At 49.9% G+C, this 27,179-nt stretch overlaps 11 protein-coding genes across 11 annotated transcripts; 3 read left to right on the top strand and 8 right to left on the bottom strand.

Annotated features, from left to right (window-relative positions):
• Window positions 1–53: 53 nt before the first annotated feature.
• FOBCDRAFT_282971 (uncharacterized protein) lies at window positions 54–1,753 on the bottom strand. The gene is made up of 3 exons (XM_031180528.3): window positions 1,269–1,753; window positions 245–1,217; window positions 54–191 (listed from the first exon to the last, which is right to left on the bottom strand). The coding sequence occupies exons 1-3, from the start codon at window positions 1,699–1,701 to the stop codon at window positions 161–163; spliced, it is 1,437 nt and encodes a 478-aa protein (XP_031041296.2). The 5' UTR covers window positions 1,702–1,753; the 3' UTR covers window positions 54–160.
• Window positions 1,754–2,929: 1,176 nt separating this feature from the next.
• Window positions 2,930–4,317, top strand: FOBCDRAFT_246445 (uncharacterized protein). The gene is made up of 3 exons (XM_031180525.3): window positions 2,930–3,330; window positions 3,377–3,518; window positions 3,575–4,317. The coding sequence occupies exons 1-3, from the start codon at window positions 3,284–3,286 to the stop codon at window positions 4,223–4,225; spliced, it is 840 nt and encodes a 279-aa protein (XP_031041293.1). The 5' UTR covers window positions 2,930–3,283; the 3' UTR covers window positions 4,226–4,317.
• A 70-nt stretch (window positions 4,318–4,387) lies between these two features.
• Window positions 4,388–6,458, bottom strand: FOBCDRAFT_150985 (isocitrate lyase). Its single transcript, XM_031180524.3, has 2 exons — window positions 5,891–6,458; window positions 4,388–5,842 (listed from the first exon to the last, which is right to left on the bottom strand). The coding sequence occupies exons 1-2, from the start codon at window positions 6,291–6,293 to the stop codon at window positions 4,449–4,451; spliced, it is 1,797 nt and encodes a 598-aa protein (XP_031041292.2). The 5' UTR covers window positions 6,294–6,458; the 3' UTR covers window positions 4,388–4,448.
• Window positions 6,459–6,868: 410 nt separating this feature from the next.
• Window positions 6,869–8,914, top strand: FOBCDRAFT_172638 (citrate synthase-like protein). Its single transcript, XM_031180522.3, has 3 exons — window positions 6,869–7,332; window positions 7,391–8,265; window positions 8,315–8,914. Exons 1-3 carry the CDS (start codon window positions 7,285–7,287, stop codon window positions 8,808–8,810), a joined length of 1,419 nt encoding a protein of 472 aa, XP_031041290.1. The 5' UTR covers window positions 6,869–7,284; the 3' UTR covers window positions 8,811–8,914.
• Window positions 8,915–8,938: 24 nt separating this feature from the next.
• On the bottom strand, window positions 8,939–9,935 carry FOBCDRAFT_210006 (acyl-CoA N-acyltransferase). The gene has a single exon (XM_031180523.3). The coding sequence runs from the start codon at window positions 9,590–9,592 to the stop codon at window positions 9,020–9,022; it is 573 nt and encodes a 190-aa protein (XP_031041291.2). The 5' UTR covers window positions 9,593–9,935; the 3' UTR covers window positions 8,939–9,019.
• A 238-nt stretch (window positions 9,936–10,173) lies between these two features.
• Window positions 10,174–11,853, bottom strand: FOBCDRAFT_201 (concanavalin A-like lectin/glucanase domain-containing protein). The gene is made up of 3 exons (XM_031180521.3): window positions 10,926–11,853; window positions 10,752–10,878; window positions 10,174–10,692 (listed from the first exon to the last, which is right to left on the bottom strand). The coding sequence occupies exons 1-3, from the start codon at window positions 11,590–11,592 to the stop codon at window positions 10,371–10,373; spliced, it is 1,116 nt and encodes a 371-aa protein (XP_031041289.1). The 5' UTR covers window positions 11,593–11,853; the 3' UTR covers window positions 10,174–10,370.
• A 458-nt stretch (window positions 11,854–12,311) lies between these two features.
• Window positions 12,312–13,478, bottom strand: FOBCDRAFT_196 (thioredoxin-like protein). The gene is made up of 3 exons (XM_031180519.3): window positions 13,363–13,478; window positions 12,864–13,306; window positions 12,312–12,803 (listed from the first exon to the last, which is right to left on the bottom strand). Exons 1-3 carry the CDS (start codon window positions 13,415–13,417, stop codon window positions 12,588–12,590), a joined length of 714 nt encoding a protein of 237 aa, XP_031041287.2. The 5' UTR covers window positions 13,418–13,478; the 3' UTR covers window positions 12,312–12,587.
• A 1,429-nt stretch (window positions 13,479–14,907) lies between these two features.
• Window positions 14,908–20,904, top strand: FOBCDRAFT_234995 (uncharacterized protein; the record flags this gene model as incomplete). The annotated part of the gene is made up of 8 exons (XM_059610007.1): window positions 14,908–15,032; window positions 15,127–16,805; window positions 16,847–16,943; window positions 17,006–17,348; window positions 17,475–19,253; window positions 19,308–19,713; window positions 19,748–20,727; window positions 20,776–20,904. 8 exons carry the CDS (start codon window positions 14,908–14,910, stop codon window positions 20,902–20,904), a joined length of 5,538 nt encoding a protein of 1,845 aa, XP_059463749.1.
• Window positions 20,905–21,395: 491 nt separating this feature from the next.
• Window positions 21,396–21,982, bottom strand: FOBCDRAFT_282963 (uncharacterized protein; the record flags this gene model as incomplete). Its single annotated transcript, XM_031180517.3, has 2 exons — window positions 21,396–21,459; window positions 21,511–21,982. The coding sequence occupies 2 exons, from the start codon at window positions 21,980–21,982 to the stop codon at window positions 21,446–21,448; spliced, it is 486 nt and encodes a 161-aa protein (XP_031041285.2). The 3' UTR covers window positions 21,396–21,445.
• A 729-nt stretch (window positions 21,983–22,711) lies between these two features.
• Window positions 22,712–24,316, bottom strand: FOBCDRAFT_210000 (small GTPase superfamily). The gene is made up of 5 exons (XM_031180516.3): window positions 23,869–24,316; window positions 23,768–23,818; window positions 23,671–23,720; window positions 23,534–23,623; window positions 22,712–23,482 (listed from the first exon to the last, which is right to left on the bottom strand). The coding sequence occupies exons 1-5, from the start codon at window positions 23,919–23,921 to the stop codon at window positions 23,115–23,117; spliced, it is 612 nt and encodes a 203-aa protein (XP_031041284.1). The 5' UTR covers window positions 23,922–24,316; the 3' UTR covers window positions 22,712–23,114.
• A 476-nt stretch (window positions 24,317–24,792) lies between these two features.
• FOBCDRAFT_209998 (U2-type spliceosomal complex subunit CWC25) lies at window positions 24,793–26,580 on the bottom strand. The gene has a single exon (XM_031180515.3). It carries the CDS (start codon window positions 26,165–26,167, stop codon window positions 25,034–25,036), a length of 1,134 nt encoding a protein of 377 aa, XP_031041283.2. The 5' UTR covers window positions 26,168–26,580; the 3' UTR covers window positions 24,793–25,033.
• Window positions 26,581–27,179: the final 599 nt, after the last annotated feature.

Raw genomic sequence — 27,179 nt, 5'->3', positions numbered from 1 at the left:
AAGGTATATTCGTCTATCAGGATGACTCCCGACACTTGATCATCTCACTTGGTATGCACTCAGTTCACGCATATCTTATGCTACAGAGATGCCCACAATACGCCCCATGTACCCGTACAAAACAGATCAAAAGAGAACAGAACAACTCCAGCTATCCAAATCAAACAGTTTCAATGTATCGCTTCATTTCCCTATGAAATGTCAGTCAAGTCAACTAGTAGGGATGGGAAGAGCGGGGACGTACCAATCAGTTACTGCCTCGTCATATAGACGGACCTCATGCTCTCTTGTACCACCAAAGTGCTCCACAAAGTCATCACCAAATACTTCTCGTGCAATACTACCCTTCTCCATGAAGCGCGCTGTAGCCTCCTTAAGACTCTTGGCCAGCCTCTCACCCGGATCAGCGTCACCACCGACATCCTGGCCCATTGCAAGCGGAGGCGTAGGAATCTCGAGTTTCTTCTCAACACCGCGCCATCCACAGCCAAGAATAGCTGCGAGGACGAAGTGGGGGTTTGTGTCTGCGCCGGGAACCCGGACTTCGAAGCGTGTCGCTGAGGGTTTGGGTGTGATTAGACGGATTGAGGCAGCGCGGTGCTCTAAGCCCCAAGATACAGTAACTGGAGCCCAGAAGTTCTCAACGAGGCGCTTGTAGGAGTTGATCGTGGGTGCGAGAAGGGGCATGATGTCAGGAAGACCGACGAGGAGACCAGCGAGGAAATGACGTCCCATATCAGAAAGATTCTCAATATCACTCCACTTCGCATTCTCATCCTTGGTCTCCCTCGCAAACAAATTCTTGCCATCCTTATCAACGATCGAAACATGCATATGCCCACTATTCCCAGGCAGGCCCTGTTTCGGCTTGGCCATGAAGCACGGCGTGATGCCGTACTTTGTGCTCACGCTCTTAACGACGTATTTGAACAGCGCAGCACGGTCAGCCATTTGCGCGATCTCTCCGAACTCGAGAGCGGCCTCGAAGACGCCGGGTCCGGACTCGGTGTGCCAGCCCTCGATGTCGCAGGAGAACTTGGCGCATGTGTTGAAGACGTCGTAGTAGTATTCTTGGTTGTGGACGGGGCGGGTGAGGGAGTAGCCGAACATTCCTTCTGTTAGGGCGGGGAGTTGGTGAGGGGGGTTTTGTTGGAGGTATGCGGCTGGGGAGGAAGTTGATGGGTCGGGGGATTTGAATTGGTAGAATTCATATTCAGCTGCGTCCGTTAGTACAAAGCTTCAAGTTTAGAGGCGACGAGGAAACATACCGCCTGCCATAGCACCATACCCGTGCTCCTTAAGCTTCTCAAGCTGCGTCTTCACCAGACCCCTCGGACAAGCACAAATGGGCTTCTTGGTATCCGGGTCCAAAAAGTCCACCAAAAACAGGGGAACGTCGTCCTCCCAGGGAATTCTCCTAAAGGTAGAAAGATCTGGAATAGCGAGGAGATCATGGTATCCATTCTCAGCATTTGAGATCTTGAGTTCGCGGATATATGTACGATCGTGCATATCCCAGCCAAAGATGACGGAGCAGAAACCAAAGCCGGCTTCAGCGATGGAGAGGAACTTCTTCTTGGATACTAGTTTACCGCGCAGGATGCCGTCGACGTCTACGCCTGCGAGCTTGACCATGTTGTCATTTTGGAGGAGTTGGGGGAGGGAGTCGACGGTGATGGATTTAGGGTCTGGAGAAGCCATGGCGAAGGATTTGGTGGAGTAAGAAAGAAGGGTATAGAGGGAGGAAGTGATGAAGCTGTAAAGATAGAAGAATGCGCGGTATGTTATGTTATAACAAAAAGATATTCCTCGGGATATGCAGTTCAACGGTGGGGTTGAGGTCAAGCCGTTGAAAGATGCGCGCGGTTCAAGAAAGATCAACAATGATGAATGCGGGGAGAACAGCAGCCAAGATAGTAGAGAGATACTGTAGTATTCAAGAGATTACAAAAAGAGGGGGAGTGAGACAAGTAAAAGCATAAACAGGTTTGTATCAACTGGGAATATGGGCAGCGCGGCTACGATAAGACGAATGCGACGATAAGACAATGCTTCAGTGACGTAGATGAGCGAAAAGAGTGGGGAACTGTGATGTTCGGTGCGCGATGCAGGGCTAGTACCAATTGGGCTTAACCCACCGAGGTCACAATTAGCAGCGGTGCTTATCTGGGAGGTTTAGTGGGAGCAGGGTTTGGAATAGCTTCATTGCCGCGCTGAGGGAAGTGTCACGAACCCCGCGATCTAGATCCTGAAGCTTTGGCCAAGGCTCATAACATGGGGTAAGTTAGTTTCACGATACGATACGGATGCTCGGCGGTTCGCTCAATGCCGCGTTCCGATATTCATCGAGTTATCTTATTAACCCGCTTCGATTGCCGTTTTTAATCCAGAGGTGTAACCGCGCCTTATGCGCCCTGAGGATTGAAGGTAACCGCGTGCTGTTGTTGTCTTGGGAGAGTGAGATAACCGCTGTTTTTTTTTTTTTGACTCGGAGTTTGATGTTCTCGTGACCTGAGTTGGAGAGAGCCGACATCGCTAGTGGCAGGGGTGTTGCGTGGCACAGCTGCAAGCTTGAGATCTGACATACCGAGAAAGGACCCTGGATCTGACGTTTGTTGAGAATGTGATAATATTTTATAAGAACCGGGAGCTTCGGTTGTGATAGAGGTTTGATTATAGCTAAGCTATGGCTGTATTTAATTGACTGGCTCAGATGAACAGGGTCTGATGGAATTAGAATTACCACCAAAGACGGCATTGAACCCGACACATTTGTTATCATGTTCCTCAGCTCATGTACCTCTATCAATATCACCCTTCAACTGATAAGCTCCCCTCCAGCTCTCCAGCTCACACCTCACCTCAGCCATCACGACCCATACAGTTGACCAAGCCACTAATACTGTACCCATCAACTGTAATCTTTAATAATAGCCGCGATGACAGCCTCCACTAACGTCCAAATCCACTCCAACCGCCAACCGCCCTCGTCCGTTCTCGGAATATACCATCTCCACGATCTTTCCCATGACTGGCCCATGAAAATCAGACGACCTTACCTTAGCTCTACCGCCCTTTTCCATTCCAGCTTATCGGAGCTTCCAGACGCTTTCGATAAGAGGGAAGCTTAAAGAATAAGGACCCCTCTGCCCCTCATTGTGTCACCATCCATCAAATCCTATATATTTTTCACAAGATACCCGCCACTTCAACTCTTATTCTTTCTTCATACAACGATTTCTTCTTTCTTCTTTCTTCAAAACCTAACTTTTAAATATTCACAATGGGTCGTCTCGCTGGAAAGAACGCCGTCATCACTGGCGCTGGAGGGTATGTTTCTTTGTCTTGTTGTGGTGCATGATACTGACGATCGCAGTGGCATCGGTCTTGAGACCTCCATTCTCTTCGCCAAGGAGGGCGCTTCCATCCTCATGTCCGACATCTCTCAACCTGCTCTCGAAAAGGCCGCCGCAAAGGTCAAGCAGCTCGTGCCCGATGCTCCCCGCGTTGAGATTCTCGTACGTCCAATACCCCACCGCATCACTTCTTCGACAGTAGTACTGACTCGTAACAGAAAGTCGACGTCTCAAAGGAATCAGAGGTCCAAGCCATGATCGAATCCCTCGACTCCTGGGGTGGCATTGACGTCCTCTTCAACAACGCCGGCATCATGCACGCCCAAGACGACGACGCCGTCAACACCCCCGAGAACATCTGGGACCTGACCCAAAACATCAACGTCAAGGGCGTCTGGTTCGGCTGCAAGCATGCCGTCCTCTCGCTCCGCCGCAACAAGAAGACCAAGGCCTCCATCATCAACACTGCCTCCGTCGTCGCCCTCGTCGGCGCCGCGACCCCCCAGCTTGCCTACACCGCCAGCAAGGGCGCTGTCCTCGCGCTCACTCGCGAACTCGCCATGGTTCACGCCCGCGAGGGTTTCAGGTTCAACAACCTCTGCCCTGCGCCGCTTAACACACCGCTCCTGCAGGATTGGCTCGGTGATGATAAGGAGAAGCGTCATAGACGTGAGGTTCACTTCCCCATGGGGCGGTTTGGTGAGGCTGTTGAGCAGGCGCAGGCTGTTTTGTTCTTGGCTAGTGATGAGTCCAGCTTTGTCAACGGGCATGATTTTGCGGTTGATGGTGGTATGACCAAGTGCTATGTTACTGCCGAGGGACCTGCGCATCCTCCTCCCCAGAACAATGCTAGCAAGGACTCGTTGTAAGGGGTGAAGAGAGGGAGAGAATAAGCTGGAAGGATATCTGTAGTAACGATTAGTATGATTCAATAATGAAATAAATTGTCACATCACAAACAGTAGTCGTGTGCACAGTCACTTGCGAGGATGAACCTGGCTGATCATATACAATATCATTTGTAAAGTATTCATCAATATACAAAAAGATACCCAAACTCCGGCGCATGCTTTTCCTTCTCCTAGCATCCCTCTAATGGAACTGTCCCTCAGTGTTTCCCTCGCCCATACTCTTGCTGCTCGAGCTTCCACTCTGAATAGCTCCCAGAATACCATCAATGTAGCTTGCGCCACTCCACTTCTGATGCGTCAAAACATCGCACTTAAGATCCTTCTCACGGCGTTGCACGATATCAACATAAGCCTTCATACCATCCTTCTTGAACTCGCGCGACAGCTCAGTTGTGATTGTAGCGTTGGAGTGCAGGCCAGCAAGAGAGATAAGCTGAAGAACAAATCCTTCACGAGCAATGTCCCAGATGAACGACTTGAGGGTCTCGTCAGTGAAACCGTGAGCCATCCAGTTGAATGAGGGAGAAAGGTTGTACACGAGTCCCTTGCCGGGGTTGACCTCGCGAACAGTACGGCCAAGCTTAGTGGCTACTTCAACATTGGGATCACCTGTCTCAACCCAGAGGAGGTCCGCGTAGGGACTGAATGCAAGAGCGCGCTTGGTAGCCGCCTGCATACCAGCGCGGTAATGGTAGAAACCTTCGCGGGTACGGGGAACGTCCCAGTTGAAGTACACAGGCTCCTTGGTGTACTTGTTTGCAAGGCCGCGGCGGCGGGAGATACCCATGTCGTGGTCCTTCTCAGTCTCGGCGAGATACTCGTCAATCTTGGCTTGTGAAACACCCTCCTTCTTCATGTGTGCGACAGCAGCTTCGTCAAAGGTGACGAGCTTGGTGTTCTTGACCCATTGAGCTTCAAAGGCATCGATCTCAGCGCCAACAGCACCCTTAGCCTCCATAGCCTGGATGGTCTCAGCGAGAGGCTCAATCGAGGGGTCTGAAACACCGAGAATGAACTCGTGGTCGCGCACATCGATAGCAGACGAGAGAAGCTTGCCAGACTCAGAGTCTGTTCGAGCAATGACGAGGTTCTCACAACCCATGACATCCCACTGAAAGCGCGTAGCAACAAGACGGTTGATATGCTCTCCAATAGGTACAAGAACCTTTCCAGCCAGATGACCACACTTCTTTCCACCATGGAGCTGATCCTCAAAGTGAACAGCCGCAGCACCATTCTCAGCGAACAGCTTAGCGAGCTTAAGAACAGCAGAGAGACCACCATGGCCAGTATCGCCGTCCGCAATGATAGGGCGGAGGTAGTCAACGTATGGTGTCTTTGTGCGCTCCTCGGCTGTCATCTTGCGACGAAGATCCCACTGCTTGCGATCGTGCATGTTCTGCGCCTTGGCTAGACGCTGGACTTGATTGGGAACGGTGTTGTATGGATAGTCGCCGAAGTCGGGGGATACCTCGTTGGTAGAGGTCAAGAGGGAGGAACAGGCCCAGCCTGAGATATAGAGGACTTCTTGGTGAGGAGCTTGTTGGGTCATTTGAACAGGGTCAATTGCGCCCACTACAGACCGTTAGCCAGAGCTCCAGACTTGAACTGCGGAAGACTTACTGGTGTGAATAGGCTCTCCTTTGTCCACGCGCTCCTTAATCAAATTAAAGAGCTTCTGCGCCATAACAGAGCTAGGATACTGAACCTTCTGCGTGCCCCTCTTGGTCGCAACGTCCTCTGCACTATACGGCCTCTTAATACCCTGATATCTCGGCGAAGCCCACCACGCCTCAATCTCCTTCACCGTAGCTTCATATAGCCGATCCTCCGCCTCACCAGCCTTTTGCGACTCTGGCAGAAGCTGGAATGCATCGGCGGGTTGTGTAGCGTGCGTGCTGAGCTGCGACATCTTTGCGACGGAGGTGGTGGATATGGCGCGGATGGCGAGGAGGGGTGCTACGCTTCGGGGTTTGGAAGCGGAGAGGAGGCGCTGGGGAGCTCGAGTTGATAGTCTGCGCAACATTTTGGGTGTTGTTGTGAGGTGAGAGAGGGAGGAGTAGAGAGTATGGTGAAGAAAGAGGTGGTGGTGGTGGATAGATCGGGAATAACGGGGAGTGGATGAATAATAAAGTCGAGCACTTGCAGAGGATGATTTGAAGCCCGTGATAGCTGCAAGACCAGCCAGCGCCCACCAAGACAACAGAAATAATTAATAATAATCCCTTTCTTGAGTTCAAGTCAAAGTTACGATAATCATAATCTTTATATTAATCTACCATACTTATTCCAACTTGGCCATCATTGCAAGAATAAAACCCCAACTCGATGACCGACCGGTTACCGACCAACAGCTCTGTAACCGAGCAGACCAAATTACACGTCTCTTATAAATGCTTGACAAAAAAGCAGCTTACAACTTGGGGACTCATCGCATGTCAGCAAAGCCTTGGTTAAAGAAGAGCATTGCCGACGAATTGGCCAATGAGTGAGCTCGTACGGTAAACAGTCGTGAAGCTGATTGGTTGAGATGCATGTTTGAGCCGTGGCATTCAGGTCGGTTCATGGCGGGTTTCCTCGGTTGGAGTCGCCATGATAACCGTGGGATTGTCTTCAACAGAAGACTTTTGGTGGACAAGTACAGCATATTTTCTCTGCCTAATTGTATCTTGAGCACCACTACAGCCTCCTCTGTTCTATAGTGCATTATTTCTACTTACCAGCATATCTTGAAACTGTCGTCTTCTCCGCACTCGCTGCGTCATAACAGTTCAGTTCAACCCCGCATGACAAAATAAACGTGCAAACCACCATCATCAGATGCCCCCGCTCCCCCGGCTGTTACCCCAGATTCAACCAAAGGCACCCCCACCTACCGCTTCAGCTCGTTTACCACAGGGAACCCTCGGCCCAACTCCCTCCTCATACTTGATCTCTTTCACTCCTCATATTTGATCTTCTTCTTTTTTTTTCTTCCTTGCTCCAATCCTCTCTGTATCCCCTCCTCACACATCACAATGGCTCTCAACTTGACATCCTCCCGCAGGGCTCTTGGCTCCCTCAAGGTAAGCTTCTAAGCTAACTTACATGTGATAAAAACACCAAAGCTCACACACTTCACAGCCCCTCACACGTGCCGCTTTCTCAGGTGTCCGCGGCTATGCCACCGCAGAGCCTGATCTCAAGGCCACTCTCCGCGAGGCCATCCCCGCCAAGCGTGAGCTTCTCAAGAAGGTCAAGGCCCACTCCAACAAGGTCCTCGGCGAGGTCAAGGTCGAGAACACCCTTGGCGGCATGCGCGGTCTCAAGGCCATGGTCTGGGAGGGTTCAGTCCTCGACGCCAACGAGGGCATTCGCTTCCACGGCCGCACCATCAAGGATTGCCAAAAGGAGCTTCCCAAGGGAAAGACAGGAACTGAGATGCTCCCCGAAGCTATGTTCTGGCTCCTCCTCACCGGCCAAGTTCCCTCTGTGAACCAAGTCCGCACATTCTCTCGCGAACTCGCAGAGAAGGCTCAGATTCCAGAGTTCATCTCAAAGATGCTCGATGACTTCCCCAAGGATCTTCATCCCATGACGCAGTTCGCCATGGCTGTTTCTGCGCTCAACTACGAGTCCAAGTTCGCCAAGGCTTATGAGCAGGGCCTTAACAAGGCTGATTACTGGGAGCCTACCTTTGACGATTGTATTTCGTTGCTTGCTAAGCTTCCTACCATTGCTGCCAAGATCTACCAGAATGCTTACCGTGGTGGTGGTGCTCTGCCAGCTGAGGTCGATCTTGAGCAGGATTGGTCGTACAACTTTGCTGCTATGCTTGGAAAGGGCGGAAAGGAGAACGAGAACTTTCAGGATCTTCTGAGACTTTACCTTGCTCTTCACGGTGATCATGAGGGTGGTAATGTCTCTGCTCACGCCACTCACTTGGTTGGAAGTGCCCTGTCGGATCCTTTCCTGTCTTACAGCGCTGGTCTCCAGGGTCTCGCTGGTCCCCTTCACGGGTAAGCACTTCTCTCTTCCCAGCCGTGAATTCGTACTAACATGTCTTAGTCTCGCCGCCCAGGAGGTTCTCCGATGGATCATCCAGATGAAGGAAGCCATCCCCGCCAACTACACCGAGCAAGACGTCAACGACTATCTCTGGTCCACCCTCAACTCTGGCCGCGTCGTCCCCGGCTACGGCCACGCCGTCCTGCGCAAGCCCGACCCCCGCTTCGAGGCCCTCATGGACTACGCCGCCGCGCGTCCCGAGATCGCCAACGACCCCGTCTTCCAGCTCGTCGAGAAGAACAGCCGCATCGCCCCCGAGGTCCTCAAGAAGCACGGCAAGACCAAGAACCCCTACCCCAACGTCGACAGCTCCTCCGGAGTCCTGTTCCACCACTATGGCTTCCACGAGACGCTGTACTACACTGCTACATTTGGTGTTTCTCGTGGTCTTGGACCTCTGGCTCAGTTGATCTGGGACCGAGCTCTGGGTCTGCCTATCGAGAGACCTAAGAGCATTAACCTTGAGGGCATTCTTAAGCAGGTTGAGGGTCAATAAAAAGAAAGATACCCAAAGAAAAAGGTGGAATGATCATATAAGGTCTTTTGAATGTATATAGCGTCGTGACCGAGTAGCCTATGATTGACGATTTGTTTGACCAACTCTTTTCTCCCACGGTTGTGACGTTTGTGTGAATCGCATGTCTCATTAGTCTAATCCTCACTATCCTCTTCACTGTTCTAGTCTATGGTCCTCCAATATTCTGTCTATGCCAACACCTTCTCCAAATGATCAAAGTACAAATCATCCCTCAACGCCTTACCATTAACAAGCCCCTCATACGGGAACGGACTCGTCTCCCCTGTCTTTACATACCCCCTTCTAACATACCACTCAATCAATTCCTTTCTCGTCCAAATAACCCACATGGTCATGATCTTGGTTCCCCAATTCCTAACCGCATAATTCTCCGCATACCCAAGCACCTGCTTTCCAATACCACCAGCTTGCAGTTTCGGCGATACAGCGAAGAGGCCGAAGTAAGCACGCTCTGTGTCTTTTTGAACAACTTCGCAGCATGCGACAAGACGGGGATCGCTGTCACCTTCTGGCGTTGATGTTCCTGATGATGAGGGGGAGCTTGTGAAAGCCAGGATGACGGCGCCGTTGGGATCGGTGATTTTGGCGAGGAGATCAGTGGAGGATATGCGCTCGTCTGCGAGGAGGTCGGCTTCTGTTGTCCAGCCTGCGCGGGAGTCGGGGCCGCGGTAGGCGGAGATTATGAGGGCGAGGAGAGGGGTTACGTCTTGTGGTGTTGCGGGGCGGAATGTGAGAGACATTGTGAGCGAGTGAGAGTGAGAGTGAGAGTTGCGAATAGCTTCAGTTGAGGAGAGATGAGCTGTTGCCGCTCGTTCGCAGCCTTGAGAGAAAAGGACACTTCAGTTGAGATAAAGAGTATGGCTAATGAGGCGACAGTTGACGAAGAATGTTTGCTTGCTTTAATTGAGGGCTAGAAGAGGTGTATGAGGTTGAGAGAAGAAGTTGTCCGAGACCAACTGGGCTTCTAGAAATATTTAAAATATTTAGCTCCGATACAGGAGGACCCTTTTCTGTCACAATCTTTAATTGTATCGGCAGTTTGCGACAGTCTCTGTCGCACACGCCCTAGAAACGACTCAATTGACATTTTGCCATCCAACGTCAAGCCATGCATCGTTTAACTTTGACAAAACGGGAGTCCATGTGGATCAATTCCCACCATTCATGGTTCTATGAACTATCCCGTTTTGTTAATTCTATACGACAGCCCTACGGCACCCGTCTAGGTGATGAACATATATGGATCGTCCATTCAATACCACGTCGACCATGATTATCAATCTGAACCGATCGCGGAGATTTATAATAAAGTTCAATCTCAGTGGTAAGTTACAATGCATCCAATTGATCAACGCCAAACCTGCTATAAATGTCCCTGTTCCTGTGGAGGTTTTCTACAGTATATATAACTTCAACCAACAAAAGTGTGTATATGCCATTACAAAAAAAGAAATAAGAAACAGCTAAAAGAAATCTGAAAAAAAGAAAACACAACTCTAAGTTTTAAACCCGTCTACTTTAAGCAGCATCCTGAGCTGGAACCTTTGAGTACTTGGCAGCGCTGTACTCAAAACCCTGGTTCGTCGTATCCTCACCAGCACGGTACGACATGAGATCATGGTTCTCAGCGGCGGCCTTGTCGCTGGCCATTTTGGCCTCGCTGGCACCCGCGGCGCGTTGACGCCAGAAGTAAAAGCCTAGAGCTCCGAGACCGATGGCTGCGGCGCCGATGCCGCCGGCGTAGATTCCTGTCTTTGTGCCGGCGGGGAGGGCTTCCCATTTCTCGGAGGTGGTCTTCTCGGGTTCTTTGTAGAGAGCTTCGTAGGCGGTTGAGTTGCCCCTGTTAGTGGTTAGTATGAGATACAAGGTGGTAGATTGAGGGGATGGGGAGGGGCTTACTTGACGATTTCGATGCTCTCCCAGCTGCCTGTCTTGTCGCCGTAGACGTACTCCTTTCCGGTGCTGGCATCTTCGACGTAGACACTCTTGACGTGCATGGTGTAAGGGCCCTTGCCGTAGTCGGTATCTGCAAATTGTCAGCACAACTCTAAGTTCTCAGACACTCAAACTTACCACCACCGGCCCATTGGCGAGTTCCCTCGGGCATAGTAGGATCACCAGCAGCCCAGATTCCAATGCTTAGTCTCATGGGTGTCTGAGGATAGCTATCCATATCATCCTTCGCAACAACCTTTCGCACATTCTCTCCATCAATGTACCAGTTCAACTCATCCTTCGTCCACGTCGTTGTATAGTTATGGTAATCCTCCTGCATACCACCCTTAACGTAGTGCCACCCCGCCTTGGTAAAGTCCTCAACACCCTTTCCGTAGTAGTTTGTCGAAGCATGGGTGTCATTCGCACCCAGAATCTCCCAGTCGACCTCATCCAGATCGTCGCTCAGCCACATCATGGAGCTGATAATTCCAACACCGGGAGCGGCCTTCATGAGAAGTTCGGTGCGGCCGAAGAAAAAGTAGAACGCGGTGCGCAGAGTAGGCGAGTCGCCCTGCTTAGCGACGGTGAAGGCGGCGCCGTCGTTCTCATCGTAGGTGACGCGACCGACGTGGTTGTCCCAGTGGTCGCTGGAGGGTGTGTCGTTGAAGTGCCAAAGATGGCTGGTTCCGAAAGCCGGGTTGGGTTTGCAGTCTGTTTCGTTGAGAGGGTTACAGTCGGTGGTTGTCTGAGCAGCCGCGAGGCCAAAGATGGCGGCCGCGGGAAGGATGTATCGCGAAAGCATGGTGATTGATCCGAGTTCAGTCTATCAAATGAAAAGAGAGGAAAAATGAATGAGATGAAAAGTGAGTCGAGTCTGTCGAGATCAAAGGAGTGAATGGGTGATGAAACGAATGAAACACCCAAGGATCAAGCAATATGAGATAGACAATGACAGACAAGGAAAGAAGAACAACTCAAAGGAAAAGAGGAACTTATTGTTCTACCTACTCAAAGAGCATGCATGAATAATGAGAGAAAAAGAAATGGAGAGAGAGAATAAAAGCGGCAAACGGCAGAAAAGGAGACAAAAGAGTCCCAGTACCGAGGACCCATTCTCGCAGGCCAAGCATGACAGGGCTCTCAGGAGGCCATCGCCAAAACCTCTAGATCGAATGGGCCTTGGTTAATTTCAGACCACTCAGAAAGCCTGCATCTAACAACGCCGGCGTGTCACCTACAAGGGGACATGCGACGCGCCAAGACCTGGGCGGGAAGGGCTTTTTACAAGGGTTCTTCCCTTAGTGGACATGACTGTTTGACCTGAGTGTTGAAATTAGAACTAGGATATAGGACGGGCTAACGAATTGGCATATCCACTTGGGAATCTTGGCTGAATTGAAATTTGAATTCAAGAGAAGCTGTTGCTAAATATGAACATGGCAAATGGAACACTGGTGAGGTGAGTCGTAGATCGACAGGGGGAAAGGGGGGCGGGAAGTGGGATATTTTCATTGGCGCTTGGTGAAATGCAAGATCTGGAAATTGGGACTAATGCAGCGGGAGGCTCTGCATATTCGGGTTTAAACTTTTTAAAATCATGATAACCATAACATAAAGGGCAACTCAATTTGCACTCATTCTCGCAACGTCTCTCCGAATATCAGTTAATGTTTCTCAAGTTTCGGATACATTAATCTTGATCCTTGCATTGCGATTTAAACTACCCCATTGCGAAGGCAAGGATCGTGCGGTCAGTCATTTATCTTGGGCTATACATAGCCCACCTTGATCTTAGTCTTAGGCCTTGCTGGCAAACTTGGCTCTCACTCTCTTGCTTGCCTCAACAACTCGGTCCTCGTCGTAGATCTTCAGGACGCTGGGGTTCTTGCTGATGGCTTGTGCCCACTTGTAGAAGTTGGGAGTCTCTTTCTCGAGGCGGGAGGGGAGATTGGTTGGCAGGAGGCCGTGCTTGGCGGAGGATAGCAGTCGAATGACGAATGGAGCTACAAGGACCTGTTTCTCGTTAGCTACCTATCCATCGCTATATCATTCCGGGTTCTTTGGTTTGGGTACCTCTGCAAAGGTGAGCTTATCGCTCCCGTTGAAAAAAGGCGCCGCATTCTTGAGAAGAGGCTCAACCTCCTTAACGATACCAGCAACGGCATCGTCCACAGCCTGATTAACCTCCTCCTCCGTCTGGGCCCTGTAAATAGCCTTGCCGATATGCGCCTGGACCTTGTTCGAGTACGCATCGGCGAAGAAGGCCACCCTCGCTCTGGTCAACGGACCGTTCTTGTCCGTAGATGCGGGGAGGAGATGGCTGGGATGCGCATCTGCGAGGAACTGAGCGACGATGGCGGACTCGGTGATGATCTCGCCATTGTAGATGATGGTTGGGACGAGGCCGCGGGGGTTGATCTGCAAGTATTCTGGGGATCGAGGCGTGTTGAGATCAATGATTTCCTCCCTGACGGGGAGACCAAGTTCGGCGAGGGTGATGTGTGCCCTGTGCGCGACTGCGGGGGTTGTCAGCGGAGTCTTTTGAACAATATGATGAACGTGATATACATACAAGGGCACGCGTGGTTGGTGTAGAGGGTGATGTCTGCTTGAGGTTGAGAGCCCATATTGACAGCCGTGTTGATACGTCGAGTAGTAATTTGTTTGGTAAGGGTATTTGAAAAGAACAAATTCCTAGCAGGACTTGTAATTCTTGTACTAAACAACCCCGCCATTTCTCTCTGTACGGAAATTCGGAAGTGAGGCAGCGAAGCAACGCTGCATTATTAATTCAAATCGGCATTTCGCAATATTGCACCATCGGCTTTGAAATACGTCCGAAGCGCGAGGAGTGGTTGCGTCATTTCGGGTGTTTGATTGATAAGGCACGAGAGGGGGTGACGCATCTTGTGTAACTTTCTTTCTCATGATTGATGTTGGTCTGATGCAGTGAGGCTTAAGTATTGATGTTTTTGGTACTGTGATTATTTCCTGATGGAGTAATTGCTGATGGGATTGATCGTCGTTAAGCTTCTGACGTGAGACGGGAGCTGGCGCCGCACTAAAGGCTCTAGGGTGAGCCAAGATTTGGACTACTTCTCGACGACAGTTTGTGAATGAGACAACGGATAAGGATTATTTAGGGTATTCGAGAAAGATTGAGGTCTTAAAATAATATCTCATGACATTAGTATGCTTTCTCCGGTTCAAATGCCTAGAAAATTGCCTCCTGTGTGAGTTCTGTTGGTGATTGTTTCATATGATATCGTTGCGACTGTGACAATAACATGGATAGATTGACGGCAAGACCGCCTGTCTGGGAATATTATCAATCACGTTCCAATTCTACCTTATCTAGAAATGATATCCCGAATGCAAGGCTAGAAATCTAAAGCTCACTTCTTCCTTGAGAGGCGTGAATGCTGTGCACTGAAGTATTACCTCGAAAGGCAGGAGCTTCCAACTGTCTGCAGCTGTTCATGTTTATGACGGAATAATGAGATCCAAGAAACATGGAAGTTACCTTATCTTTCTAAACTTTGAAACATTTAAGTTATTGAATTTGTATCTCAGAATCTGGGAAAGCTGATCAGAGGTGAAGATACAAGAACTTCGTGCTCAAAGGATGGCAGAATTGTTCCAAGGGGATGTGGCAGTGAAAACACCACTAACGACAACCAAGCTACGAATCGGCACACAAACTGCTCCCATTCAACTGTAAGCCTATCATATCAGGTAGAAGCTAAGATTTTGCTTACTCCAATGAGTGAATGAGCGCGTCTGCACCGTCAGCAGTGACGACCAGCTGCAGCTGGCACTGTCGGAGGCCCTCCACTGACCAAACACTGCCAGTGCTTGAAACAAACAAATTCTACTAGGCAAACAGGTGAATGGAGTAAGCAAGCTGAGAGATTTAGCAGAATTTCCTCTATACCTGTGGAGCGCCTCAACTCTCATCCTGCACCATTTCTTCCCCCATCTTGCACACTTCCCCATACCCTTTTGCACAAAAGCAACTTCTATTTGCATCTCACTCCAACAGAATCAGCAACCTCAAAGAACTTACACATCAGAATTTTCTCAGAACTACCAACTCTTTCCACCCTCCCCCAGTGCCATGTGGCGAAGAGGGAGTTGGAGAGGAGGGAGAGGAGGCAGTCGCCCTCCTGGTCCGCGAAACGAACCGAATGAGACCAGAGACAGCAACAAGCCATCCTTTCACTTCCAGAGAGGGCAGTGCAAGTTTGGAGACAGATGCAAGTTCTCATGATATCAACAGCTCGGCTGGACAAGGTCGTGCCAGGGATAAGCCATTACGCCCTGAAGATCTCCACAGCCGTGAAGACTATTACGAATGGAAGCATCTCCTACGCAAGGGCACACACGAGTTCGACCACTCTGATGCATTCCAACATGCGGATAAGCTCTGGAAAGGTGCTCGGGAAATTCTAGACCGCGACAGTCTGGAAAAACACCAAGAGCTGGCAAGAGAACTTGTCAAGGACGATTTCAACGGCCCAGAATGGATCACATACGTATCCAAAAACTCAACCTTTGCCGACAACAATCAACTCATATGCGTCAAGAATCTTCTCAAAGTCATCACTCACCCTTCTATCAAGCCGCTCTCCATCGATCCCTACGTTTGCACCATGTATGTGCTGCTGGGAGGCACCAACGGCGAACAGGGAAATGCTCTTTTGTCTCGCATGTGCAACGAACTCTTGAAACACATCAAAGCATCTGGTAGATCACCAGGCTCTACGATCAAAAGTATGGTTGATGTTATTATCAAAGCATTGCATGAACTCCTTAGCAAGGTCCAACGAGCTCAGTTGTCGGATGGAACTCCTGGGCTTCTCAAGTCATTGGATGAGCTTGTGAATGCGGTTGCTGAGGGGGCATCAAAGGCCGACCTGGATGGACTCAGAACTCGCCTTGAAATCACCAAGAGAGTCGTCTCTGGCTCTACTGGTCGTATCGTTACAACGCAAGATCCATCAGAGGACAGCAAAAAGGCGTCAAAGTTTGTCGCCTCTTCATTTCCCCAAGCAGTAGCAATTCCAGGCGGTCGACATGACAACGACTTTGCAGATATCTCCGACGTATCGCTTCTCCCAACCCAAGGAGAGATCACTAGCGTGCAAGCAGACTATCTGCCTTTTACCAACTTCCTCCATCCACACGTCCTCCAAGACCCTATGCAACGATATATCGACTCGATATTTAGGCTTGTCAGACACGATACACTTGGTCCAGTGAACGATGTTCTTCGAGATGTTCTTGCCTCGGACAATGTCATGGCTACCCGGTTGACCGACAGAAATAGTCAGGCACAGGTCTACCACTCGTCAAGTGTCTCTCGTATCTTCATACATGAGAGGAGAGGCCTTGAAGCGATCATCTCATTTTCTGCACCAGCCTACATTTCCCGAAAGTCGCCCGCAGACCAACGAGACTGGTGGCAAAGATCTCCTCGACTGGGAGAAGGCACGCTGCTATGTTTTGTAACTTCTGACGCGGAGAACCAAGATCAAAGGCTTCTTTTCCTACATGTTACCTCCAAAAGAATAGAATCGGACTCCAACAAGTCGGACACACCGAAGAGTGCTCTGGTGTCCTATCGCGATGCGCCAAGTATCACAGTGAAGCTAGCAACGCACCAGCAGAGCGACCTCAACTTTCTTGTTCGAACTTTCCGAGAGAACGTCGCGGGTGTGTTGGTCGATTTCAACGGAATTATTCCTGAGACTTTCATACCGATCCTGAGGAACCTTCAAACCATCAAGCGCGAGAACCACATCGCCTTCCAGAATTGGATTCTCCCACCTCCCGAAGGAGTTCATCACATGCAACCGCCGTTATATGCTCGCAAAGCTGGGTTCGTGTTCCCGCTTCGCTCCATCACAAAAGATGGCATTAGCAACATTTACCTGGACCCTAACTCAAAGCTTGAACACACCAATCTGAAGGAGATCGAAGATGCGACGGGACTTGATCATGGCCAATGTCTTGGTCTGGTTGGGGCTCTTACACGCAGTATGCACTCATCCAAGGTCCACCTGGAACTGGAAAGTCCTATCTCGGTGTACAGCTCGTCAGAACCTTGCTTTCTGTCAAGGAACGAGCAGACTTGGGACCAATTCTCATCATGTAAGCTACTCAAAATATAACAGCATAAAAGGAACTGGCTAGCTAACGAGGATACCAAACAGATGCTACACAAACCATGCATTGGATCAGTTCCTTAAGCATCTCCTCGATGTCGGAATCGACGCCATTATTCGCATTGGTGGTCGTAGTGTCGCTGAAGAACTTGATGGCAAAAACCTTCGGACTGTCAGTAGAGAAACTCCCAAGACACGAGTCGAGGCCCAGATTCTAGGTGAGGCCTACAGCAAGCAAGAGTCCTCTTTGGAATCTGCCAGTTATGCATTGGGGACGTTGGTTAAAGCCCGCAGGGGAGCGAGCTGGGAGGGATTAGAACAACACCTACAGTTCAAGTATCCTTTGATTTACCGACAGCTGGGTCGAGTGGACGATGAAGGTTTCGAGATGGTCAGCAAGGATCCTCTCAAAACCTGGATGGGAATCCGACCTCCGCCAACAACAGACTGGCAAACTTCTTTAGAAGACATCATAACTCTCGCAGAGGAGAGCGTCCATCTCCTTCCACCAGCAGAGCGTTGGCTTCTTGTGGAACATTGGCTCGAAGAACTACAAGACAACCAGCTTGATATGTTGTACGAAGCTCTTGACGACTTCGATAACAACCGCAAAGCCATATACCGAACACACGATGCTGTCGATGAGCGAACTCTTACTAGGGCTGATGTCATTGGAATCACTACAACTTCTTTGGCCGGGCGTATCGAGTTGTTGAGAAACTTGGATTTCAAGGTTGTTCTGTGCGAGGAAGCGGGTGAGCTGAAAGAGTCAGACGTCATCTCTTCCCTCAAGTCTGGCGTTGAACACTTCATCCAAATCGGCGACCACCGACAACTCCGACCACAAATCAACAACTTCAATCTGAGCCTCGAATCAGCGTCAGGACGGTACTGGCAGCTGGATCGTAGCCAATTCGAGCGACGAGCTGTTGGTGAGCCTGGTCTTGCACCAGCACCATTTGCCCAACTCAACATCCAACGCAGAATGAGACCCGAGATATCGCAGCTCATCCGACGAGTCTACCCGAATCTCGAAGATCACAGAAGTGTCACTGATCTTGAAGATGTCGTCGGCATGCGAAAGAACTTGTTCTGGCTTGACCACAATCATCCAGAGGACGCTGGGGGCGATGGAACCCGTGTCAAGTCGCACAGCAACATCTGGGAGACCGAAATGGCGACTGCGCTCGTTCGCCATCTTGTTCGACAAGGAGAGTACAAAACTGAAGACATCGCGCTTCTCACTCCTTACACTGGACAGCTTCAGCAGCTCCGGGCAGCTCTAGGCAAGGATTTCGAGATTTGTCTGAGTGACCGTGACATGACCCAGCTTGCACAAGAAGGATTCGAAGATGACTCCGCGTCAAATGGTGGTGACAGAAAGATGATCGAGAAGAAGCAACTCATCCAAACCATTCGCCTTGCCACGGTCGACAACTTTCAAGGCGAGGAAGCCAAAGTCATCATCGTGTCCCTGGTTCGAAGCAACGCACAGCGTAAAGTGGGTTTCCTTCGAACGGAGAACCGAATCAATGTTCTTCTCAGCCGCGCCAAGAATGGAATGTACTTGATTGGGAATTCTGAGACGTATCTCAACGTCCCGATGTGGGCTGATGTTCACAAGCAGCTCTATCTGGCTGATTGTGTTGGCAATGAGATTGAACTATGTTGCCCTCGCCATAAAGACACCACTCTCACATGCTCTGAGCCAGCAGACTTTGCTTTGAAGAGCCCCGAGGGTGGCTGTATTCTCCCCTGTTCCCGACGGCTCGAACCATGCGGCCATCAATGCCAGGCACGTTGTCATTCAGATACGCTTCATGATGCATTCTCTTGTCAACAACCTTGTCCTCGCATTAGAAAGACATGCGACCACGGATGCCAGAAACTTTGCGGCGAAAGATGTGGCCCTTGCATGATCAAGGTCTATGATATTCAACTTCCGTGTGGCCACATCAAGCAGACACTGAAGTGTTATCAGACACTCGATTTGGCATCAATTACTTGTGATGCCCAAGTTGAGAAGACTGTAGCCCACTGCGGCCACTCTATATCTGTTCAGTGTTCTACTGACGTTGACTCCAAAGGCTTCCGCTGCCCCCAGCCTTGCTCTTACGTCCATCCTTGTAGTCATCAATGCACTGGAACTTGCAGCAGATGTCGCAATGGAGACGGAGAAGTGGCTCATCGGAGCTGCAGAAAGATTTGTGATCGACCTTACGGCTCTTGTAACCATAGGTGTCCACGCATCTGCCACGATGGGAGTCCATGCAGTTCATGTCAAGCCCCTTGTGAGGTATGTTTATTTTACATTGGCAGCGAGTAAGATGAGAAAACTGACGTCTTTTAGGTTCGATGCCCACATTCTGCCTGCCCTTCGCCTTGCAACAAGGCGTGCGCTCCATGTATCGAGAAATGTACTTGGGCTTGTCCTCATCAAGGATCTTGTTCAATGCCATGCTCAGCGCCATGCGACCGCCTCCCTTGCGATGAACGATGCACCAGAATACTTCCCTGCGGTCATCAATGCCCAAGTTTCTGCGGAGAAGACTGCCCCACTGGTTATTGTCAGGAGTGCGGCGACAAAGGTGAAGAGCGAGTTGATGTGCTGGAGTTCCTATCCTATGCCGAGATTGATCTAGATGAAAGCCCGGTCGTGGTACTCAGCTGCGGCCACTTCTTCACTGGCGAAACCCTTGATGGCTCGGTAAGTCTAGATGAGGTCTATGCAAGAGACGGAGAGGGGAAGTTCAATGGTTTGAATGATATTTCTGAGTCTGTCGAGTAAAGTACCTTTCTGTCCAGTCTGCAAGCGACCGATTCGACAGTTCGCAACCAAGAGATACAATCGACTCATCAACCGAGCCGTCATGAACCAGATCTGCAAGCGATTCATGATCACAGGACGTAGGCAACTTGATCACCTCGAACAGCAACTTCAAATTCTCGAAGATAAGCTTGACTCCACTCGCAAGGCCTATACACTCAAAGATGGGGTTGGAGTACTACCCAAGAAAAGATACGAGGGACTGGACAAACTCACGGCCGTGAGTAACGCTCTTGTGAAGACCATGAATGAAGAGCATCAGCCTACCAAAGTCCTCTTTGATGCGATGGCAACTTCCCGCGCCAAGGCTACCGGTGATTCGGTGTCTGTCATTCGACAGATGGAGGCCTTGAGACTCTCGCCACTAGCTTCTGACAGCCAAATTATTCTGGGAGCAGACCTGCTCGTGATCAAGTCCCTGGAAATAAAGCTCAAAGATTTCATTACTCTTCTCAGAAACTGGAAGGGTACGGCTGGTGGTGACTTGCTTCGAGGATGGATTAAAGAACAAGCTACTCCATCAATGCCCAAATTACTACACTCCTGCGAGAAGCTTATCGAACAAGCCAAATATGCCAAACTCCCTCGAATCATCGTTGCGGCAACTTTAGCATTTGCTAGAGTTTCTCAGCTGCTCGCCTGGCGGTCACAGGCCGCTGACAAGCCTTCGGTTCAGAAGTCTGGGGAAAAGAACACAGAGGCTGTTGAGGACCGAATGGGCACTGCCCGCAAACTCCTCCATGATGCGCTTGAGCAGTGTTCCCAGCTCGGGAATAGCGATGATATGAAGGAGCGAGTCCAGGCCATGCTTCGACTTTTTGAACCTCGTTACGAAGAAGTGACACCTGAGGAACTGGCGTCGATCAAGAGTGCCATGGTGAGTGGCAGTGGTGGCATAGCCACTCATTCTGGACACTGGTATCACTGTGTCAACGGGCATCCTGTGAGTTCTAATGCTGAACTCTGCGACGTTTGCTAACCAAATTACTAGTTCGCGATTGGAGAGTGCGGAATGCCAATGGAGGAAGCTCGATGTTCAGAGTGCGGTGCACCAATTGGAGGTCGTAACCACCAGGCGGTGGATGGAGTAACTCGCGCTGAGGACATGGAACGATCTTGATTGTTGGATACAGCCTTTTGGTACGAAGCTTGGATGGATTATAAAGGTATACCGAGCTTTGTGTACTTGAGCTTGGACAGTCAGATCGTTGGTATGAGATATCAGCCATCCTTGGAAAATTGTCCTTGGAAGATGTATTGGAAACGGGTTTAGCATTTTTGAATGCAATAACTCTTGAGTAGCCATCTGTATGTAGGAAAAATTTATTGAGTCTTGTAAACTAAGTTCCCTGGTGAAAGTGATGATTGAACTACGTATCGTCTACAGCATAGCGCGTGGGCTATTAGCTTCCGTTGCGAATTACAAGAAAATTGGCACGGGACAAGTAGAGGGTTTGTTGGAAACATTGTAGGATGAATCTTTGATGTTTTTAAGGGGCACATGTGGTATTGAAAAGTGATTTGCTCAAACTAGAACGCTATTTCGTAACTCCTTGACAGCTCCATCGTGTACTTGTCGTTTCTTCTCATACGGTCATAATACAGAACAAGATTACTCATACACTCCAAAGACTCCAGTGCTCTGTTGCTTTGGTGGATGTTTAGTATCCGTGACCTGCCAATCCGTCAGCGTCAAGCTCAATCACACATCATCAAGAATACTTACGTCCAAGAGAACGTCCCATCTTCGACATCTCCTTAGCCTGAGTCTGCTTAACCTTAGCCCTCCTCGAATCCTCCTTCGCCTCGACCTCCAAGCGCTTAACATGCTCCCTCGCCTCCCTCACACTAAGTCTGGCCTCCTCCAGCGCACGATCAGCCTCACGTTCCGCCCTCTCAGCATCCTGGACTCGCGCTCTTGCCTCCAGAACAGCAGGGTCATGCTCGTTGCGATTTCCGCCTAGACGAGACAAGAAGCCGCCGTTAGAGTTATGACGAGACGGGGAGCGGGATGATGAGCGGGAGTGTCGACGGTCGTAGGATGAGGCTGAACCGCGGGAGTGGCGGTGGTGGGAGGATGTGGATGTTCGTGCGGAGGTGGGCTCGTGGCGGGACGAGGAGGAGAAGAGGCCGTGCTTGCGGGGGGGTTCCTCGCGGATTGGCTCTGGGGAGGGTTCACGACGACCAAAGAGACCCATGATGATGATTTATAGTGATGATTTATAAGTGTAGTGTAGTGTAGTATAAGTGTAAGTTGATACCGTGTAAGTGGTAGTGGATATCGTGTAAGTGATAAGTGTAGTGTAAGTGATCAGTGTAGTGTAAGTGAAGAAGTGTATTATCTGGAGAATGAAAAAAGAAGCTTTTCACAAGACTCTAGGCGTCTCTTGGCCTCTATTTCTATTATTTCCCATCCCTATCAGTGATGCCATTCCCAACTATGATCGCCAAAACTTCAAACCTGCTTTATTACCGTGACGTCAATGTATGCGCGCAGGGTAGCAAGGGTCCAACCAATCACGATGTGGAGATGACGGTATCAGTGGCGTTGACGGTGATGACATTCAGAGCATGAAAAGTGAAATTATTGGTGTAAGAAAGATGATCAGTTGTAATGATGCATCAATGCCTCTGATATCATACAGCTTGAGGGGTGCTGAAAGGAATGTAACACGTTTGCCAAGATATCAGAATTCCAGTGTCGACGTTGTCGGTTTAGAGTTTATCAACGGTTACACTCCGCAACTTAATTGACTGCATCATCAATCTCATACAGTAGCCTACGATCTCTGTGGACCAAAGATCTACAGTCCATTCCTCTTCTCAATGCTTGGCCTCACCTTTTGCTGATATCTCATCGTGATCCCTCATCAGCGTGGCTGTGCACTTTTGCCCCTCAAAGTCTCGGCACGTTGCGTACATTGGTCTCACCAGCTAGAATCAGAATCATCTCATTAAGAACGCGCTAAGTTTACAATTGAAGAGACAAAACAAATGCCGTGAGATGTAATCGGTAGACATAAAAAAAATAAAGTAGTTGTAGCTAGAGCGTGACAAAATGACTTCCCCAAGTAGTCTACTCCTCCCGCTAATTTGCCTCGCATTCCGACCGAAAATAGCCTGTAAATAGTAAATAGCAAAAAAACAACGCAGAACACCAGATTTCCCTATGTGCTTTATGCCGCACGATATATACAGTGAAAATACCCATGGCGGGCCAAAAATAAGCCATGGAGCCGAATAGAGCCACATCCCTGCTTCGTTCGATCACATTCGATGGATGACAGGTGGTCTTCGTATTCGATATTAAACGCTCGTATCGTATCATGTTCACATAACAGTGCATCCGCCCTCCTCGCGATCCTTCTTGACGCTCAGCGCAACACGCGCCGCCTCGGTGAAAGCCTCGTTGACACCTCTGTTCTTCATGGCGGAGCACTCGAGGTATCGGAGGGCGTTTATGCGGCGCGCCACCTCGAGGCCCTGGTCGTAGTTGATCATGGGGCGCTTCTCGCGGGGTTCTCCTGATTCGTTCTCCTCCTCCTCGCCTTGCTCGCGGAGATCGCACTTTAGCGCTACGAGGACGAGTTTGGTGCCGGGGCAGTTGTCGGCGATCTCGCCTACCCACTTGGATTCGACATTTTCAAGCGAGTCTTTGCTGTCGACGGAGTAGCAGAGCATGATGAGATCTGTGTCGTCTGGGATGCATTAGTTTAGTTGGAGTTAGTGTGTGTAGAGAGGCCAAGTACCGTAGGATAGCGAGCGTAATCGGTCGAATTCTTCCTGGCCTGCTGTGTCCCAGAGGGATAGCTCGATGTGGACATTATCGACAAAGATATCTGCGTTCGTTAGCGATGCGTATACGCAGAAGAGCCGTGTATCGTACCGTGGACGTAGTTCTCAAAGACGGTGGGTTCGTAGACAGTAGGGAAGTAGCTATAATCAATGAGCCTCTCTTCATATGCGTCTCCTTTAGAACATACCCTCTCGTAAAGACGTTCAACAACGATGTTTTTCCACAAGCACCATCACCCCTAAATCAGATCAGCGCAATGCCCTCCATTCCTCATCGTATGTGACGCACAGCAACACCAGCTTTCGCTGCACAGTCTTGGATCCTCCACAAAGAGCAGGCATTCTGACAAATGTGATACAAATCGTGGGTATCTTCGTAGTTTGTAGAAGAAAAAGGGAAAGACCGCTGGGTTTTTCGCGTCGTTGAAATAAGTTGAATCTCGGTTCCGTGCAGGCCCTGTTCAAGGTTCAAGGTTGGCGTGCGCAGATCGAATTCGCAGGCGAGAAGAAACCGTTGGTAGATATCGATAGACGCAAGGCGGATTGAGGCGTTGAATGTAGGGATCAGGAAATGAATGGTCGTTTCCAGGTCTCGAAAGAAGAATAGAGATGCAAGGTTGTGAAATGGAAGTTGAAGTCAGAGAGAGGCCAGCGCAAGGGAAAATGGGGGGCACTGGAACTCTAGACATTGGGTCCTCTCAAGCGGTGGAGTCGACAGCGAGAACGCGGGCAGGGATTATTTTCGGCGCCTCTTGAGGGTGGGGAATGCAACCCCATGACAGAATAAACCTCCCACAATCACTGCTCTAGGTTACGGGGCTTATTTCTGTCCCTCTTTAAATGTGTCCCCTTTTTTTCTGCACATCCTGTGGAACCACTTTCTCTTTTTCTTGCAGTAGCGTCGACCCGTTACGTTAATTGGCTCTTTCACCCGTTGCTACCAAGATTGCCTCTTTTAAAGTCCCGGTTCATTGAATGCGCTTAAGAGGGTTAAGCTCCGGAGTCTTTAATTCGATAGTATTAGCTTCGATGACACTGATGCTACGTCGTAAACACATTGCAAATAACTAATCATGACATGTGAATAACGAGAATGTCCTGTGCATGTGCATAAGAGAGAAGCGGCACCTGAAACTGTACCTGAATTTGAGTTAGGTTGAGCTGGTGTCGTGACGACGATTCATGGTGGCTTTGCGACTGAATCGTAACATCAAAGTGGCTTCGTTTATTTTCCGCCCGCAGAGGTAGTAGTATCACGCGGAAGAGGCGATATTGCAACACTGAGAAGCCAGCTTGTTCAACATTGGACAAGAGACTTGTTTCTATTAAAACCTTGACTCGGTTTATGCCGATGATCCCATAACTCAACCTGACAGTCCAATCTAATGATGTCGTTCAACCGTAAATGTGCAATAAGAGCAATCAACAGAGGCCGCCCAGTGTAAAATCCATCTCTAATCTTCGTCCCTTTGATATCCACGACGCGCTCCGCCCATACGTTCTGCAAGACCCTTGTGACCTGCTTGTTGATGTAGCTTGTTCACGAAGCCACGATCGCCTCCGCGCTCTCGTGCCTTGTCATCTGCTTCTCGAAGTGCTGCCTCCCGTTCTTCCAGGGCCGTAAGACGCTTTGAGCGATCGTCGTCGAGCTCTGTTGCTGCAGATTGCATGGCGGCTAACTTGCGCTGGCGCTCTTCCTCCTTGGCTTTATCGTCTTCTTCGTTGTACCGTGACCGCCTGTCGCGAGAGTCAGGGTAACTTCTTCGGAAGTCTCTGCGACTTTCGCGGGGACGCTCGTCGCGTGGTCGCTCATGACGGGAGCGGTGCTCACGTCTGTGTTCTCTGTCCTCTGAATCGTCGCGTCTTCGTCGCGAACGGTCATCTCGACTATCGTCTCTGCGTCGCCTGTGCCGATCCTCTCTTGAATCATCGCGGCGTCGTGGACTTTGAGATCGCGAATCAGAGCGTCGTCGTCTGTGGTGTCTATCGTCAGGGTCCGCACTGCGATGACGATGCCTCCTTCGGTGCCTGTCGTGTCGGTCTTCCCTCCTCCGTGACTTTTCCTTCTTCTTCTCATCATCAACCCCCATCGAGGAGAGTAGCTGTCGGCGCCTGATCGGATCGTTCATCATGGCTTCGTAGGCAGCTTGTTCTTGTCGCTTGATAGCCAGCAACGGATCATCGCGAATCTTTGCAGCTGTATCCCTCGCAGTATTCGCATTCTGCAGCGCCATGAAACTCTCGGTCCCCGCATCTTTCTCTAACTTCTTATGCTCTGTGCCCTTGATAAGGTTGTCGATACGCCGCTTGCCCAGCAAGTAGGCTTCTGATTCTTCTGTCGTGCCACCTTCTCCGTCGTTGGGGCCTTGGTACATCCAGTCAACGCGATCAACGCGCTTTTTTCCTCCTGCAGCCTCAAGCTGTCGTTGGACTTCTTCATTTTTGAGTTCCTCTTTGATTTCGTCGATACGCTGTTGTGTTCGCTTGCGCTCGGCCAGGGCCTTTTGCTCTTCATCCCAGACGGCCTGTTGATTGCGCCGCAGCGCGGGATGGAAGGACTTCTTCAAGTTAAGATCGCCTCCACCCATTTTGAAGGTTGTTTGGGGTATATGTCGGAGGAGAAGAAGGGGACAGCTTTGATGATGATGTGGAGGGAGGAAAGTTGGTTGGTTTGATGTTCAGTGGGGTGGCAATTGTAGGTACTAAGGCAACTGGGCGCAGAAAAGAAGAAATGCATGGGCCCCATATTTATATTTATCCTAGAAACTTAGACCAGTGATCCTAGATGACAAAAGGATCTCGGCAAACTACCGTAGACTTAGGGGACTCGCTGATGGGTTTATTTTGACGTCCTCTAATACAATCTCAAGCTTTCTTGCTCCCTGAGGTTATCCTCGAGGTCATCCAGCTTTTTAGGTTTTTTATCAGTAAATTAAACAGTGAGACTCCTATACCCGGCCGACATATCAGTGGCCAAAAACCAAATATGATTTATCTGCCTGAATGACTCCATAGCTGCCTTGATCAAGACCAATTACCTCGAGGGGGAGGACAGGAGAGACTCTGTTACAAAACTCTCTACCTCTGCCTAATATATATATAGAATTTACCCGATTATTTTTGTCACTTGGGATAAAAGTCAGAAGTTCTGGGGGAGGCAACCTTGAACCTCAGCCTCACCTTATCGCTCTTGGTAGGGTGGGCGCATTAAACTCATATAAGAACCAGAGCATCAACATTCATGTGTATACAAGAAATTGAGTTCCTAGCAAAGCGAAAGGTCTGGCGCGGCTGCACCCATCGCTTTGATACAAGTCACGCAACATGGTGGATGACGCTCCCTCACAGGCAAAAGCATGGCCAATGCCGTCTTTCGAACCACGACTGATCTGCTTGCCCAGACCCTCCAATCCCATGAAACCCAGTCCCATGTCATCTCCCTGGTCCTCTGCTGCATCGATCGTCAGACATAAAGCATCCGTTCACCTCATATAGACCATTGTGAAAGTAACGTTCCAATGCATTTCCTCTTGTATTGTACATTCTTGTCTATGATACACAAGATATTCCGTCCCTTCAGCGCCCTCTTCATCATTGTGT

Source organism: Fusarium oxysporum, chromosome I, assembly GCF_013085055.1.
Source record: "Fusarium oxysporum Fo47 chromosome I, complete sequence".
NCBI classification, from domain to species: domain Eukaryota; kingdom Fungi; phylum Ascomycota; class Sordariomycetes; order Hypocreales; family Nectriaceae; genus Fusarium; species Fusarium oxysporum.
Note: the sequence above shows the minus strand (reverse complement) of the source record. Positions and strands in the feature narration are given on the sequence as shown.